The 18542-nt window shown below is 36.6% G+C and overlaps 1 protein-coding gene across 3 annotated transcripts in view; it reads right to left on the bottom strand.

Annotated features, from left to right (window-relative positions):
* TSBP1 (testis expressed basic protein 1) overlaps positions 1-18542 on the bottom strand; it is a 217663-nt gene that overhangs the window by 501 nt on the left and 198620 nt on the right. For all 3 annotated transcript variants that reach the window (XM_049653493.1, XM_049653494.1, XM_049653495.1), the window contains one exon: positions 1-592. This exon is cut by the window's left edge and continues 501 nt beyond it. In XM_049653493.1, the coding sequence (XP_049509450.1) occupies positions 1-592 (592 nt within the window). The remainder of the gene's footprint in view (positions 593-18542) is intronic.

Genomic DNA, 18542 nt, shown 5'->3' with positions numbered 1-18542 from the left:
TCTATGTCCTCATCTCCCTTCTTGTCCCTGTCCTCTGTCTTGTCTTCCACTCCCTCCTTATCCTTGTCCTCTATCTTGTCCTCATATCCTTTCTTATAGTTCTTTTTGTTCTTTTCCTCTTCCTTGTATTTTTTCTCCTTTAAGTCTTTGTCTTCCTTCTTGTCTTCATCTCCCTTCTTGTCTTCATCCTCCTTGTCCTCATCTCCCTTCTTTTCCATGTTCATCCTTTCTTCTTCTTCATTTTTATATTTTTCACCACCTCCTTCCATTGATTGGGCCTTATCTATTTCTTTTTCCTTATTCATGTCCTTCTTAGTATCTTTTCTTTTGTCCTTTGTTTCTCTTCTCTCTTCTTTACTCTGAGTTTTCTTAGGAAGCTCTTCAACTTTCACTCCTGTTTTCTGTTTTTGTCTCTTTTCATAGGTCTTCTCAAGGCTACTTACTCCTGGCTTCTGCTGCCATTTAGGACCACTCTGGCTATTTTGTAAAGGGACTTCCTGAATTATCAAATAAATATCCTGTTTTGGGGTCATATTTCTTGCTTCTCTAGTGCCACTTTTTACTTCTGATTTTGAATCTTCTTTCCAATTACCTGAAAATATAACAGATAATATAATAAAAGTGCATAATTCATTCATATCTTAGTTTTTCTCTATTGACATTTTTTTGCTATCCAACACTTTTACTTTGTTTTAAGGTTGAGACAATAAATTTGTTCTCCCAATAATATAAAATTTGTGAAGGATACACATACAAAGGATCAGGAAAGAGGTTCTTGGAATATAGACTTTTCAGGAATTAAACCAAGAAAAGGAAAAATACAACACAAAGGAATTGGAAATTCCTCAATAGAACATGACTAGAGTGTATGATTAGAGATGTATGCTGAAAAGAAAAACTGTTTCTGAGAAAATTTATATTATTATATAATATTTATATGATTCATTAAGGAAGCTCCACCTCCCTTTGAGTGATAAAGAGAATTACTAAGCCAGCAATTTGAGAGACAATGAGGCTGGAACTTTCCTTAGCTATCTCATATGTTTTCAGGAACTCTGCTTTAAAAGTGATTTAGAGATACTAGCATTACTTAAGGTGGCAAAACAGCTGGTTCTTATAGTACCTGTGTCAATAAAAGGAATATTTATTGCTGTGTGAGCCATAGCAAGCTAAAATTAATATTTTTATAGAAAGGAAAAATAGAGCATGATAACTTGTTTTATTGAAGTCCAGATTCCTTTGGTTAATCATTTCATTATGAACTTATCTTTTAATTGATTTTGAGTGTTTGTCTATATTAAGTTTCAATGCATCTTTCCATATTTAATCTAGAGCAAATAGGACAAGTAGTTACCAAAATATGATAGATAATATAATTTGAGCAAGTAATGAGAGTTAGGAGTCTACCCAAATTGGGAATGGGTCAAGAGTTTAATGAGAGCCCATATGTTATGCATCATAGTGGTAGCCCTTGGTAAGAGTACCAGATATTTGTCACTGGACACACAGATTTATTCAGTTGTTTCTGCCCACCTGTGTATGTACTCTTTAATTGGCTCTTCTCTTTGGCTGTAGTCTAGGTGGATGTTTTGAGTTTGGGTGTTGCATTATCTGTATTGGGCAACCCCCATCCACATTTCCCCCACTCTGTATTCTATTAGTAAAGGAAAATTAACACTTGGGGAGCTGGAACACACAGCAGCTTAAAAGTTTTGGGAATCAATGATGTAATTTATGAAACTGGACAGGTGATGTTGAGGGTAAAGAGATGAGGGAGGATATTATGAAAGACATTTTCAACAGGGCTTCCAACCTGGATGGAATGTGGGAATTGCGGAATAGGCCTGTTGTTTTGAGAAGGCTTGTTAGACTGGATTCAGGATAACAGAGCAATCATTGGACGAGTTTAAAAATATTTGAGTTCTATTACTTATTATGTGGCCTTTGCCAGACACTTTTAATCTTTTTGTATTTCAACTTTTTCATATGTACAATGGAGTTAATAATACTGGCCTTGTTTACCTCATAGAGTTATGCAAGGACAATGTGAGAAAAAGCACATCAATGAGTTTTTAAAATTGCTAAAATAATACACAACAAATATATTTGAGGTTAACAACTCACAACACAAGAAGAAATTCTGTCAAACATAATACAGTGGTCTTTTAACTTAAAAACATTTCAGGGTTCTGTGTCCACAATATTGATTGGCATAATCATTTAAAAGTTGGAGTAATATTTCATTTATATAAACTCATAATTTTAAGCCAATGTCCTATTGATGAATATTATTTGCAAACTTTATTGTAAAAATGATGCGATAAGCCATTGAATACATATACCTTTGAAAAATTGTTCTTTTTTTTGAGAAAAAAAATCTATAAATATGTTAGTCAAAGTACATGCACATTTTGTATTTTGAAACATATTGTCAGAAATATAAATACAACCAACCCCCCCCAAAACATTATGCTTTGTAAATCTTTCCAATCTTTCACAAATAGCTTCTTTAAAAAGCTCTTATTTATTTGTATTTCTTTGATTAGTATTTTTGGATTTAAAAAAAATTTTTAATGTTTATTTATTGTTGAGAGACAGAGAGAGACAGAGCATGAGCATGGAAGGGGCAGAGAGAAGAGATACAGAATCCGAAGCAGGCTCCAGGCTCCGAGCTGTCAGCACAGAGCCCGATGTGGGTCTCGAACTCACAAACCGTAACATCATGCCCTGAGCCAAAGTCGGATGCTTAACCGACTGAGCCACCCAGGCGCCCCTATTTTTGGATTTTTAGCATTCATTGTTTGATATATTTCCTGTACCTTTTGCTTTATTTCTTTTATTCCCCAGAGATCATTATATACTGAGGCTATAATATTTATATATTATATTTATCAAGTAAATTATATTAAATATTAATAATGAATAAATTTTTATACAATTATATTTATATTATATTTGTAATATTATATTAAGTTATATAACATTATTATGTTTACACTATTTATAATTTTTAGTATTTATTTATTTATTTTGTCTATTCATGATTTCTAACCATTTCTTTTTTTCTTCTTTAAAAATTTAATTTAATTTATTTTTTAAATTTACATCAAAGTTAATTAGCATATAGTGCAACAATGATTTCAGGAGTAGATTCCTTAATGCCTCCTACCCATTTAGCCCATCCCCCCTCCCACAACCCCTCCAGCAACCTCTGTTTGTTCTCTATATTTAAGAGTCTCATATGTTTTTGCTCCCCTCCCTGTTTTTATATTATTTTTGCTTCCCTTATCTTATGTTCATATGTTTTGTATCTTAAAGTCCTCATAAGAGTGAAGTCATATGATACTTGTCTTTCTCTGACTGGTTAATTTCACTTAGCATAATACCCTCTAGTTCAATCCATGTAGTTGCAAATGGCAAGATTTCATTCTTTCTGATTGCTGAGTAATACTCCATTGTTTATATATACCACATCTTCTTTATCCATTCATCTGTTGATGGGCATTTGGGGTCTTTCTATAATTTGGCTATTTTTGATAGTGCTGCTATAAACAGCAGTTGGGGTGCATGTGCCCCTTTGAAACAGCACACCTGTACCCCTTGGATAAATACCAAGTAGTGCAATTGAAGGGTCATAGGGTAGTTCTTTTTTTAATTTTTGGAGGAACTTTCATACTGTTTTCCAGAGTGGCTGCACCAGTTTGCATTCCCACCAGCAGTGCAAAGGATATCCTCTTTCTCTGCATCCTTACCAACATATTGTTGCCTAAGTTAATGTTAGCCATTCCGACAGGTGTGAGGTGGTATCTCATGGTGGTTTGATTTGTATTTCCCTGATGTTGAGTGATGTTGCGTGTTTTTTCACGTGTCGGTTGGTCATCTGGATGTCTTCTTTGGAGAAGAAGACATCTATTCATGTCTTTTGCCCATTTCTTCACTGGATTGTTTGGTTTTTGGGTGTTGAGTTTTATAAGTTCTTTATAGATTTTGGATACTAATCCTTTATCTGATATGTCATTTGCAAATATCTTCTCCCATTCTGTCGGTCGCCTTTTAGTTTTGCTGATTGTTTCCCTTGCTGTTCAGAAGCTTTTTATCTTGATGAGGTCCCAGTAGCTATTTTTGTTTTTGTTTCCCTGCCTCCAGAAACGTGTTGAGTAAGAAATTGCTGTGGCCAAGGTCAAAGAGGTTTTTGCCTGCTTTCTCCTTGAGGATTTTGATGGTTTCCTGTCATGTTTAGGTCTTTCATCCATTTTGAGTTTATTTTTGTATATGGTGTAAGAAAGTGGTCCAGGTTCATTTTTCTGCATGTCACTGTCCAGTTTTCCCAGCAAAACTTACTGAAGAGACTGTCTTTATTCCATTGGATATTCTTTTCTGCTTTGTCAAAGATTAGTTGGCCATACGTTTGTGGGTCCATTTATGGGCTCTCTATTCTGTTCCATTGATCTGAGTGTCTATTCCTGTGCCAGTACCATACTGTCTTGATGCTTACAGCTTTGTAACAGCTTGAAGTCTGGGATTGTGATGCCTCCAGCTTTGGTTTTCTTTTTCAAGATCGCTTTGGCTATTCGGGGTCTTTTCTGCTTCCATACACATTTTAGGATTATTTGTTCTAGCTCTGTGAAGAATGCTGGTGTTATTTTGATAGGGATTGTATTGAATATGTAGATTGCTTTGGGTACTATTGACATTGTAACAATATTTGTCCTTCCTATCCAGGAGCATGGAATCTTTTTCCAATTTTTTGTGTCTTCTTCAATTTCTTTCATAAGATTTCTATAGTTTTCAGTGTATAGATTTTTCACCTCTTTGGTTAGATTTATTCCTAGGTAGTTTATGTTTTTTTGTGCAACTGTAAATGGGATGGATTCCTTGATTTCTCTTTCTGTCACTTCATTGATGGTGTATAGGAATGTAACCAATTTCTGTGCATTGATTTTATATCCTGCAACTTTGCTGAATTTATGAATCAATTCTAGCAGTTTTTTGATGGAAATCTTTTGGGTTTTCCATATAGAGTATCATGTCATCTGAGAAGAGTGAAAGTTTGACCTCCCCCTGGCTGATTTGAATGCCTTTTATTTCTTTGTGTTGTCTCATTGCAGAGGCTAAGGCTTCCAATACTATGTTGAATAACAGTGGCGAGAGTGGACATCCCTGTCTTGTTCCTGACCTTAGGGGAAAAGCTCTCAGTTTTTCCCCACTGAGGATGATATTAGTGTTGAGTCTTTCATATATGGCTTTTATGATCTCGAGGTATGCTCCTTCTATCCCTACTTTCTTGAGGGGTTTTATCAAGAAAGTATTTTTTCATATGCTTTCTCTGCATCCATTGAGAGGATCATGTGGCTCTTTTCCTTTCTTTTATTGATGTGATGAATCACAGTAATTGTTTTGCAGATATTGAACCAGTGCTGCATCCTAGGTGTAAATCCCACTTGGTCATGGTGAATAATTTTTTAAATGTATTGTTGGATCCAGTTGGTTAATATCTTGTTGAGGATTTTTGCATCCATGTTCATCAGGGAAATTGGTCATTAGTTCTCCTTTTTAGTGGGGTCTCTGGTTTTGGAATCAAGGTAATGGTGGCTTCATAGAAAGAGTTTGGAAGTTTTCCTTCCATTTCTATTTTTTTGGAACAGTTTCAAGAGAACAAGTGTTAGCTCTTCTTTTTTTAAAATATTTTTTAATGTTTATTTTTGACAGAGAGAGACAGAGCATGAGCAGGGGAGGGGCAAAGAGAGAGGGAGACAGAATCCAAAGCAGGCTCCAGGCTCTGAGCTGTCAGCACAGAGCCCAACGCGGGACTCAAACTCACAGACCGTGAGATCATGACCTAAGCTGAAGTCAGACACTCAACCGACTGAGCCACCCAGGAGCCCCAACTCTTCTTTAAATGTTTGGTAGAATTCCCCTGGAATGCCATCTGGCCCTGGACTTTTTTTTGGAAAGAATTTTGATTACTAATTCAATTTCTTTCCTGGTTATGGGTCTGTTCAAATTTTCTATTTCTTCCTGTTTCAGTTTTGGTAGTGTAAATGTTTCTAGGAATTTGTCCATTTCTTCCTTATTGCCCATTTTATTGGCATATAGTTGCTCATAATATTCTTTTATTATTGTTTTTATTTCTGCTGTGTTGGTTGTGATCTCTCCTCTTTCATTCTTGATTTTATTTATTTGGGTTCTTTCCTTTTTATTTTTGATCAAACTAGCTAGTGGTTTACCAATTTTGTTAATTCTTTCAAAGAACCACCTTCTGGTTTCACTGATCTGTTCTACTGTTTCTTGTTTTTTTGTTTTGATAGCTTATTTCTGCTATAATCTATATTATTTCCTGCCTTCTTCTTGTTTTGGCTTTTATTTGCTGTTCTTTTTCCAGCTCTTCAAGGTGTATGGTTAGGTTGTGTATCTGAGACCTTTCTTTCTTTTTTATGAAGGCCTGGATTGCTATATACTTCCCTCCTGTGACCACCTTTGGTGAGTCCCAGAGGTTTTTGGCTGTGATGTTATCATTTTCATTGGCTTCCATATACGTTTTAATTTCCTCTTTAACTTCTTGGTTAGCCCATTCCTTATTTAGTAGGATGTTCTTTAGTCTCCAAGTATTTGCTATGTTTCCAAATTTTCTTGTGGTTGATTTTGAGTTTCATAGTGTTGTGGTCTGAAAATATGCATCGTATGATCTTGATCTTTTTGTACTTGTTGAAGTCTGCTTTGTGTTCCAGTATGTGATCTATTCTGGAGAATGTTCCCTGTGCACTGGAGAAGAATGTATATTCCACAACTTTAGGATGAAATGTTCTGAGTATATCTGTGAAGTCCATCTGGTCCAGTGTGTCCTTCAAAGCCATTGTTTCCTTTGTTGATTTTTTGTTTAGATGATCTGTCCATTGCTGTAAGTGGGTGTTGAAGTCCCCTACTATTATGGTATTATTATCAATGAGTTTATGTTTGTGATTAATTGACTTATGTATTTGGGTGCTTTCTTATTTGGAGCATAAATGTTTACAATTGTTAAGTCTTGTTGGTGGTTAGACCCATTAATTATGATGTAATGCCCTTCTTCATCTCTTGTTACAGTCTTTATTTTGAAGTCTAGATTGTCTGATATAAGTATGGCTACTCTGGCTTTCTTTTGTTGACCATTAGCATGATAGATGGTTCTCCATCCCCTTACTTTCAATCTGAAGGTGTCTTTAGGTCTAAAGTGTGTCTCTTGTAAACAGCATACAGATGGATCTTGTTTTCTTATTCTTTCTGTTACCCTACGTCTTTTGATTGGAACATTGAGTCCATTGGCATTTAGACTGAGTACTGAAAGCCATGAGTTTATTGCCATTATGTTTGTTGTACAGTTGGAGTTTCTGGTGGTGTTCTCTGGTCCTTTCTAGTCTTTGTTGCTCTTGGTCTTTTTTTTTCTTCATCTTTTCTCCCCTCAGAGAGTACCCCTTAAAATATCTTGCAAGGAGGGTTTAGTAGTCACGAATTCCTTTAATTTTTGTTTGTCTGAGAAACTTTTTTTTATCTCTCCTATTTTGAATGACAACCTTGGTGGCTAAAGAATTCTTGTCTACATGGTTTTCTGATGCAGCACATTGAATATATCCTGCCACTCCTTTCTGACCTGCCAAGTTTCAGTAGATAGGTCTGCTGCTAACCTGATCTCTCTTCCCTTATAGGTTAAGGGCTTTTTTTTCCCTTGCTGCTTTCATGATTCTTTCCTTGCCTGAGTATTTTGTGAATTTGACTATAATATGCCTTGTTGATGGTCGGTTTTGTTGAATCTTATGGGAGTCACTGTGCTTCCTGGATTTTCCCAGGTTAGGAAAGTTTTCCACTATGATTTGCTCACATAACTCTTCTACCACTTTTTCTCTGTTTTCATCTTCTGGGACCCCTTTGAGTCTAATGTTCCTTTTTAATGAGCCACTGAGTTCTCGAATTCTTAAATTGTGCTCTTTTGCCTTAGTCTCCTTTTTTTTTTTCTGCTTCATTATTCTCCATAAGTTTGGCCTGTATATTGCTGATTCACTGTTCTGCCTCATCCATCCTTGCTGCCGTGACACCATTCGAGCTTGCAGCTCAGTTATAGCATTTTTTATTTCATCCTGACAAGTTTTCACTTCTATCTCTGCAGAGAGGGATTCTAATCTATTTTCGACTCCCACTGGTATTCTTATTATGGTGATTCTAAAATTCTGGTTCGGACATCTCACTTGTATCTGTGTTTATTAAGTCCATGGCTGTTTCTTTCTGCTCTTTCTTTTGGGGTGAATTTCTTCATTTCATCATTTTGAAGGGAGAAAAGGAATTGATGAGAAAAAAAATTAAAATTAAAAAATTAAAAACAACACACACACATACAAATCAAATAAATGATGGTAGATTCTAGGTGTGTTTTGGTGGTTACTGAAAGGAGCTTGATAGATTAGGGAAAAAAGGGAAAAAGAAAATAGGAAAACATTTGAAAATTTGAGAAAATGAATACAATGAAGTGGAATAAAATGAAATGATGGAAGTAAAATAGAATTTGAAAAAATTACAAATGGAAAATCACAACACACATCTGGCACCAAGCTTCACCTTTAATGAACTTGTTCCAGCACCAGCAAATGTGGTTGTTCTCTGGGGTCACCTGGGACTGGGTGGCCTCACAACCTCTACCAAATGTCTTTCCAGCATTGGAACTTCTTCTCCCCATATGGCCTGAGAACTTTCTGGACCCTACTCTTCTCCTGGGGATTCGCCCTTCCCACCAGAATACTGCCAGGTATTGAGTTGCAGAGTTTCAGATGCTGCTCTCCCCCTGTTTATAGAGTCTTGATGGAATTTAAACCCTCCCCTTTCTCCCTTTTTAGTTCAGTCCCTGTGGCTGTTTCCACATTTCCACTTTTCTTTCCAGCTGCTTTTCGGGGGGTGCTTTCCCCAAATTCTCCCCCTATCTCCTTCCTCTCTCCGCAAGCAAAAACAACTTCCTGCTCTCCGCAGCTTGTCTCTCCCCCAGTTCACCTCTTTGCACTGCATACCTGCTGAGTTCTGTGGTTCAGGTTGTGCAGATTGTTGTGTTAATCCTCAAATCAGTTTTCTAGGTGTGCAGGATGGTTTAGTGTTGATCTGGCTGTATTTCATGGATGTGAGATGCAAAAAAAAAACAAAAAAAAAAAACAAAAAAAAACTTCATTGCTATTCTGCCATCTTGGCTCCTCCCTGGTTTCTAACAATTCCTTAAGTGGATTGTTCACTTTTTGGGTGTTGAGTTTGCTAAGTTTTTTATAGAGTTTGGATACTAACCCTTTAGTAGATACGTCATTTACAAATATATTCTCCCATTCTGTAGGCTGCCTTTTAGTTTTGGTGATTGTTTTCTTCTCTGTGAGAATCTTTTTATTTTGGTGAAGTCCCAATAGTTGGTTTTTGCTTTATTCCCTTGCCTCTGACTACGTGTCTGGTAAGAAGTTGCTACAGCTGAGGTCAAAGTGGTTGCTGCCTGTGTTATCCTCTAAGATTTTGATAGTTTCCTATCTCACATTTAGGTCTTCCATCCATTTTGAATTTATTTTTATATATTGTGTAAGAAAGTGGTACAGTTTAATTCTTCTCTATGTTGTTGACCAGATTTCCCAAAACCATTTGTTGAATAGACTCTTTTTTCCATTGGATATTCTTTCATGTTTTGTCAAAGATTAGTTAACCATATAGCTGTGGGCCCATTTCTGGGTTCTTTATTCCGTTTCATTGATCTATGTGTCTGTTTTTGTGTGAGTACTATACTGTCTTAATGATTATAGCTTTATACTATAGATTGAAATCCAGAATTATGATGCTTCCAGTTTTGTTTTTATTTTTCTGGATTGCTTTGGCTATTCAGGGTCTTTTGTGTTTCCATACAAATTTTAGGATTGTTTGTTCTAGCTCTGTGAAAAATGCTGGTGATATTTTGATGGGGATTGCATTAAATGTGTAGATTCCTATAGGTAGTATAGACATTTTAACAGTATTTGTTCTTTCAATCCCTGAGCATGGAATGCTTTTCCTTTTCTTTATGTTCTCTTCAAATTTTTTGTATAGTTTTCAGAGTATGGATCTGTTGTTTTAAAAAATTTTTTTTTACATTTATTTATTTTACATTTTATTTATTTAGACAGAGAGACAGAGCACAAGTCAGGGGAGGGGCAGAGAGAGAAGGAGACACAGAATCGGAAGCAGGCTCCAGGCTCCGAGCTGTCAGCACAGAGCCTGACGTGGGGCTCGAACTCACAAGCTGTGAGATCATGACCTGAGCCAAAGCCGGGCACTCAACTGACTGAGCCACTCAGGTGCTCCTCAGAGTATGGATCTTTTACCTCTTTGGTTAGGTTCATTCTCAGGTATCTAGTTGTTTTTGGTGTAGTTGCAAATGGAATCAATTCCTTGATTTCTTCTTTTGCTAATTGGTTATTGGTATATAGAACTGCAACAGATTTCTGTACTTTTATGTCATATCCTGCAACTTTGCTGAATTTATGTATAGCTCTAACAGTTTTTTATTGGAGTTTTTTGGGTTTTCTACATAAAATATAATGTCATCTGCAAATAGTGGAAGCTTGACTTCTTCTTTGTCAGTTGGATGCCTCTTATTTCTTTTTATTGTCTGATTGCTGAGGCTAAGACGTCCAGTAATATATGAAGTAGTATGGTGAGAATGGGCATTCTTGTCTTATTCCTGACCGTAGGGGAAAGGCTCTCAGTTTTTCCCAGTGAAGTTGATATTAGCTGTGGGTCTTTTGCATATGGCCTTTATGATGTTGAGGTTTGTTCCTTCTATCCCTACTTTCTTGAGGATTTTTACCAAAATTTGATGCTATAATTTGTCAAAAGATTTTTCTGTATCTGTTAAGAGGATTGTGTGGTTCTTAATCCTTTCTTTTATTGGTGTGCTTTATCCCATTCATTGATTTGCAAATATTGAACCAGACCTGAAGCCCAGGAATAAATCCTACTTGATCATGGTGGATAATTCTTTTAATGAATTGTTGAATTTGATTTGCTAGTATCTTTTTGAGAATTTTTGCATCCAGGTTAATCAGGGATATTGGCCTGTAATTCTCCATTTTGGTGGGGTCTTTGTCTGATTTGGAATCAAGGTAATCCTGGCCTTGTAGAATGAGTTTGGAAGTTTTCCTTCCATTTCTATTTTTTGAAACAGTTTGAGAAGAATATGTATTAACCCCTCTTTAAATGTTTGGTAGAATTCCCCAGGGAAGTCATCTGACCCTGGACTTTTGTTTATTGGGAGATTTTTGATTACTAATTCAGTTTTTTGCTGGTTATGGTCTGTTCAAATTTTCCATATTTTTCTGTTTCAGTTTTGGTAGTGTGTAAGTTTCTAGGAATTTATCCATTTTTTCCAGGTTTCCCAGTTTGTTGGCATATAATTTCTCATAGTATTCTCTTATAATTTTATTACTTTAGTGTTGGTTATAATATCTCTTATATCATCATGATTTTATTTGGGTCCTTTCCCTTTTCTTTTTGATAAGTTTGGCTAGGGAGTTATCAATGTTATGAATTCTTTCAAAGAACCAGCTCTTAGTTTCTTTGATCTAGTCTACTGGGTTTTTTGTTTGTTTGTTTGTTTCTATATCATTTATTTCTGCTCTAGTTTTTATTTACTTTCTGCTGGCTTTAGGCTTTATTTTCTCTTCCTTTTCTAGCTCCTTTAGGTATAAGTTTAGGTTGTATATTTGAGAGCTTTCTTTCTTCTTGAGGTAGGCCTGTGTTCCAATATATTTCCCTATAATAACTGTGTTTGCTGTATTCCAAAGGTTTTGGACTATCGTGTTTTCAGTTTCATTTGCTTCCATGTATTTTTTTCTATTTCTTCTTTAGTTTCTGGTTAACAAATTCATTTTTAGTAGGATGTTCTTTTTTTTCTTTTCTTTTTAGAGAGAGAGTAGAGAGAATATGAGCAGGGGGAGGGCCAGATAGAAAAAGAGAGAGAATCATCAGCAGGCTCCATGCCCATGCTGAGTCCAACTTGGGGTTTGATCTCATGACCTGAGCCAAAAGCATGAGTCAGACACTTAGCTGACTGCACCACTCAGGTGACTTTTGTAGGATGTTCTTTAACCTTCAAGTATTTGTTGTCTTTCCAAAATTTTTCTTGTGGTTGACCTCAGGTTTCATAGCACTGTGATCTGAAAATATGCATGGTATTATCTCAATCTTTTCACACTTGTTGAGGGCTGATTTGTGACCCAGTATGTGATCTGTTCTGGAGAATGTTCTGTATGCACTAAAAAAATGTGTTTTCTGTTGCTTTAGGATATAATGTTCTGAATATATCTGTTAAGTCCATCCAGTCCAGTGTGCCATTCAAAGCCATTGTTTCATTGCTGATTTTCTGCTTAGATGACCTGTCCTTTGTTGTAAGTGGGGTATTAAAGTCCCCTCCTATTATTGTATTATTATCAATGAGTTTCTTTAAGTTTGTTATTGATTTATATATTTAGGTGCTCTCATGTTGGAGGCATAAATATTTACAACTGTTAGATCTTCTTGATGGATAGAACCATTCATTATGATATAATGCCCTTCTTCATCTTTTATTACAGTCTTTGTTTTAAAATCCAGTTTGTATGATGTAAATATGACTTCTCCAGTTTCCTTTTGGTGTCCCTTAGTATGAGAGATGGTTCTCCATTCTCTCACTTTCAATTTGTAGATGTCTTTAGTATAAAATGTGTTCCTTGCAGGCAGTATATACATGGATCTTGCTTTTTAAAATCCATTCTGATACCCTATGTCTTCTAATTGGATCATTTAGCCCATTTACATTCAGGGTGATTATTGAAAGATATGACTTTAGTGCCATTGTGTTACCTGTAAATTTGGTGTTTCTGGGATGTTCTCTGTTCCTTTATAGTCTTTGTTGCTTTTGGGTTTTTTTGTCCCTCACTCTAAGAGTTCCCTGTAATATTTTTTGTGGGACTGGTTTAGTAGTTAGTTTTTAGTGGTTTAGTTTTTGTTTGTCTGGAAATCTCTCCTTCTGTTCTGAATGGCAGCCTTGGATAAAATATTCTTGGTTGCATATTTTTCCCATTCAGCACAGAAGTGCCCTTTTGACCTACCAAGTTTCTGTGGAAATATCTGCTGCTAACACGATCTGTCTTCCTTTGTAGGTTAAAGACTTCTTTTTCCTTGTTGCTTTCAGGATTCTTTCCTTGGCTGTGTATTTCATTAATATTATATGCCTTGACGATGGCTCGCTTTTGTTGAAGTTAATGTGATTTCTCTGTGCTTCTTGGATTTGATGTGTGTTCTTCCCCAGATTAGGGACGTTTTCAGTTATAATTTGCTCAAATAAACTTTCTTCCCCCTTTTCCTCTCTCTTCATCTTCTGGAACTCCTATGGTACAAATATTATTCCATTTTAATAAGTTGCTGAGTTTCTTAAGTCTGCCTACATGATCCATTATCTTTGTTTCCTCCTTTTTTCAGCTTCATTATTTTCCATAATTTTATCTTCTACATCACTAAGTTGGTCGACTGCTTCATCCATCTTTGTTGTTATGGCATCCATTTAAGTTTGCATCTCAATTACAGCATTTTTAATTTCAGCCTGACTAGATTTTAGTCAGATTTCTTTTATCTCTACAGTAATGGATTATTTAGTGTCTTCTATGTTATTTTTTCAAGCCCAGATAGTATCGTTACAATTATTATTTTAAATTCAAGTTCAGATAGCATATATATATATATATATATATATATATATATATCCCTGGCCATTATTTCTACTTTCTGTCCTTTCTTTTGGGATGAATTCCTCCATCTTGCCATTTTGTCCAGACCCCCCCCCCCCCCCCCAAACAAAAAAGCTAGATCCTAGGTGTGTTTTGGTCTGATTATTAAAATAAGCTAGGTTTTGTCTCAGGTCATGAACTCATGGGTGGTGGGATTGAGTTCTGTGTCAGGCTCTGTGCTAAAAGAATAGAGCCTGCTTAGGATTCTCTCTCCCTCTCTCTCTTCCCCTCCTTGCTTGCTCTCCCTGCCTCTCAAAATAAATGAATAACCTTTATATATATAAATAAGAAGGAATAAAAGAAAATTTTAAACAATTAAAAAAATTTAAAAAAGATAAAAAGGATGCTAGACCCTATTTCCCCTAGAGCTGAAACTTTGCAGCACTATATGATCAGTAGACAGTGCATGAGAAGGGTTTGTGCTGGTCTTCTGGGGGAGGGTTTTTTACATTGATTTTCAGGAGAATTTGCCCTCGTGCAGATGCACCCATGGGGTCCAGGGACATGGGGTTTTGTGTAAGCAGCTCGGGTCTCCAATTGGTGGTGTTATTTAGCTCAGTGAGATCAGTGCTTGATAATGGGAGGGGTGCTAAATAGTTTGGCTGTGCATTCTTTTCCCAGGAGCGGAGAGTTTGAGCCTGATACTCTTTGGGAAGCTCTCACAAAAGAGCAAGCAATCATGCCTCTTGTGTCCCTGGCTTTCCTCTGATCTTTGCCTTTGCTCTTTCTGGGTCCAAGCCATCCACTTCCAGGTGGCATCTTACTCCTATTTTATCCCAGGCACATGACTGCATTTCTGAACTCCAACTTTTATAGCTTCCCATGGTGCAAACCTGTGTAGATCATTTGGGCGAGGGTTTACCTATACTTTTGCTATTTGCCAGCCTGTTCCAGGAAAGCAGATACACAACTGCACAGGAGTTCAGAGTTTGAGATAAAGGGGTATCCAAAATCTGGCACCTAGGCTCTCTGTACTCTCCAGGCATTCTCTGCTCCTATGCCTGTAAACAGTGCAGCATGTTGGCACCCATTCTTCTTGCAACCCAGAGAATCCTTAGAACGTGCCGTCTGCTCCTGGGTATCCACCCTCTCTCTACCAGAGCACCTTTAAGCCAGGCATGGCCCCTGTAGTGGTGAACTTCTAAAATCAGATTTTGTGCTCTGCTGCTTATAATACCTTGTGGTAGCTTCTGTAAGCAGGGCTCCCTCCCCTCCTCTTCAACTGCAGTTCTTATGTCCCCCAAATCAACTCTCCCCACTTTCTACCTTTCAGAAGGTGGTCGCTTTTCTACTTGTAGACTTACAGTTTTGTTCTCTCAGTCCTCAGGTTGATTTCTTGCATGTTCAGAATGATATGATAATTACTTAGCTGTGTTTGAGGGAGGAGGCAAGCTTAGGGTTCCCCTACTCCTTCACCATCTTAACTCCTCCTCTCCACCATCTTAAAATTCCTCCTCAATCATATTTTAAATTATAGTTTCTATATTTTATATCATTCTTAGAAAATAACTTTGTCAAGAGAGCACTGTAAAATGTTAGTTTACAAAGTAAAAATTATTTTATAATGTGCGTCAATGATCTAATAATCATTTTTGAAAAATTAAAAATAGAAATACCATATGATTCAGTAATTCTACTGCTGAGTATTTACCCAAAGAAAATAAAAATATTAATTTGAAACGATATATGCACCCTCATTTTTACTGCAACATTATTTATAATAGCCAAAATGTGGAAGTAACCTAAGTATAATCAATAGGTGAACAGATAAAGAAGGTGATATGTATGTATATATATATATATATATATGTATATATATGTATGTATATATATATATATACACACATTGTATATATGCATATTGTATATGTATATATGAACATTGCATATATATAAATATTGTATGTATACATGTGTATATACATACATAGATGTATACAATGTATACATATACATATAAAATGGAGTATTATTCATCCATAAAAAAGAATGAAGTCTTCTATTTGCAACAACATGGATGGACCTAGAGGTATTATGGTAAGTAAAATAAGTCAGACAGAGAAAGACAAATACCATATGATTTCACTTATTTGTGGAATCTAGAAAATAATTCAGAAAACAAAACTCATGAACAAACAAACAACCCCAGGCTTTTAAATACAGAGAACAAATTGGTGGCTTGCCAAAGGAGAATTGTGTGGGCAAAGGTGTGAAATAGGTGAAGAGGATTAAGAGGTACAAACTTCTAGTTATAAAATAAATAAGTCATGGAAGTAAAAAGTACAGCATAAGGAATATAGTCAAGAATATTGTAAGAACATTGTATGGTGACAGATGGTGAGTACACTTATCACAATGAGAACTGAGTAACGTAATTTTTTATATGTTTATTTTTAAAAATTTTTTAAATGTTTATTTTTGAGAGAGAGAATGTGAGTGGGGAAGGGCAGAGAGAGAGGGAGACACAGAATCTGAAGCAGGATCCAGGCTCTGAGCTGTCAGCACAGAGCCCAATGTGGGGCTTGAACTCATGAACCGGGAGATCATGACCTAGGCTGAAGTCAGATGCTCAACTGACTGAGGCACCTAGGTGCCCCAATATTAATTTTCTTTCTAATCACGAGTGAATTTTTTTAAAAATGGCACTACTTCAGGAAAAGGGAATTATAAGTTCTCATTTTCCCTGCATAAGTGATAATAATACTAGTCTCTTAACACTGCTTTGGACCAAGGTACTTTTACACTAAGACATGGAAGAAGAAATGATTTGGCATTACTACAGACTTCTCTAAAGTGAAAATTTTCAGGCATCCAAATCGGCCAAGAGGAGATCAAACTTTCACTCTTCGCAGATGGCATGATAATCTATATGGAAAACCCAAAAGAGTTTGAAAAAACTGCTAGAACTGATTCATGAATTCAGCAAAGTTGCAGGATATAAAATCAATGCACAGAAATCGGTTGCATTCCTATACACCAACAATGAAGCAACAGAAAGAGAAATCAAGGCATTGATCCCATTTACAGTTGCACAAAAACCATAAAATACCTAGGAATAAATCTAACCAAAGAGGTGAAAAATCTATACACTGACAACTATAGAAAGCTTATGAAAGAAATTGAAGAAGACACAAAGAAATGGAAAAAGATTGGGGTGCCTGGGTGGCTCAGTCGGTTAAGTGGCTGACTTCGGCTCAGGTCATGATCTCATGGTCTGTGAGTTCAAGCCCTGCATTGGGCTCTGTGCTGACAGCTCAGAGCCTGGAGCCTGCTTCTGTTTCTGTGTCTCCCTCTCTCTCTGCCCCTCCCCCATTCGCGCTCTCTCTCTGCCTTTCAAAAATGAATAAATGTTAAAAAAAATAAAAAAAAAAAGAAATGGAAAAAGATTCCATTCTCCTGGATAAGAAGAACAAATATTGTTAAAATGTCGATACTACCCAAAGCAATCTATATATTCAACACAATCCCTATCAAAGTAACACTAGCATTTTTCACAGAGCTAGAACAAATAATCCTAAAATTTGTATGGAACCAGAAAAGAACCCAAATAGCCAAAGCGATCTTGAAAAAGAAGGGCGCCTGGGTGGCTCAGTCGGTTAAGCGTCTGACTTCAGCTCAGGTCACGATCTCGCGGTCCGTGAGTTCAAGCCCCGCGTCGGGCTCTGGGCTGATGGCTCGGAGCCTGGAGCTTGCTTCCGATTCTGTGTCTCCCTCTTTCTCTGCCCCTCCCCTGTTCATGCTCTGTCTCTCTCTGTCTCAAAAATAAAAAAAAAAAAAAGAAAAAAAAAGAAGAAAAAAAAAGAAAAAGAAAACCAAAGCAGGTGGCATCACAATCACAGACTTCAAGCTATACTACAAAGCTGTAATCATCAAGACAATATGGTACTGGCACAAGAACAGACACCCAGATCAATGGAACAGAATAGAGAACCCATAAATGGACCCACAAACATATGGCCAACTAATCTTTGACAAAGCAGAAAAGAATATCCAATGGAATAAAGACAGTCTCTTCAGCAAATGGTGCTAGGGAAACTGGACAGCGCCATGCAGAAGAATGAACCTGGACCACTTTCTTACATCATACACAAAATAAACTCAAAATGGATGAAAGACCTCAATGTAAGACAGGAAGCCATCAAAATCCTCAAGGAGAAAGCAGGCAAAAAACTCTTTGATCTTGGCCACAGCAACTTCTTACTCAACACGTTTCTGGAGGCAAGGGAAACAAAAGCAAAAATGAACTACTGGGACCTCATCAAAATAAAAATCTTCTGCACAGGGAAGGAAACAATCAATAAAACTAAAAGGCCACCGACAGAATGGGAGATGATATTTGCAAATGACATATCAGATAAAGGGTTAGTATCCAAAATCTATAAAGAACTTATCAAACTCAACACCCAAAATCAAATATTCCAATGAAGAAATGGGCAAAAGACATGAATAGACACTTCTCCAAAGAAGACATCCAGATGGCCAACAGTCACATGAAAAAATGCTCAACATCACTCATCATCAGAGAAATACAAATCAAAACCACCATGAGATACCACCTGACACCTGTCAGAATGGCTCACTTTAACAACTCAGGCAACAACAGATGTTGGCAAGGATGCAGAGAAAGAGGATCTCTTTTGCATTTTTGGTGGGAATGCAAGCTGGTGCAGCCACTCTGGAAAACAGTATGGAGGTTCCTCAAAAAACTAAAAATAGGAGTACCCTACAACCCAGCAATTGCACTACTAGGCATTT

This window comes from Panthera uncia (genome assembly GCF_023721935.1).
Source record: "Panthera uncia isolate 11264 chromosome B2 unlocalized genomic scaffold, Puncia_PCG_1.0 HiC_scaffold_24, whole genome shotgun sequence".
Taxonomy (NCBI): domain Eukaryota; kingdom Metazoa; phylum Chordata; class Mammalia; order Carnivora; family Felidae; genus Panthera; species Panthera uncia.
This window is presented reverse-complemented; position numbering and strand designations above follow the sequence as displayed.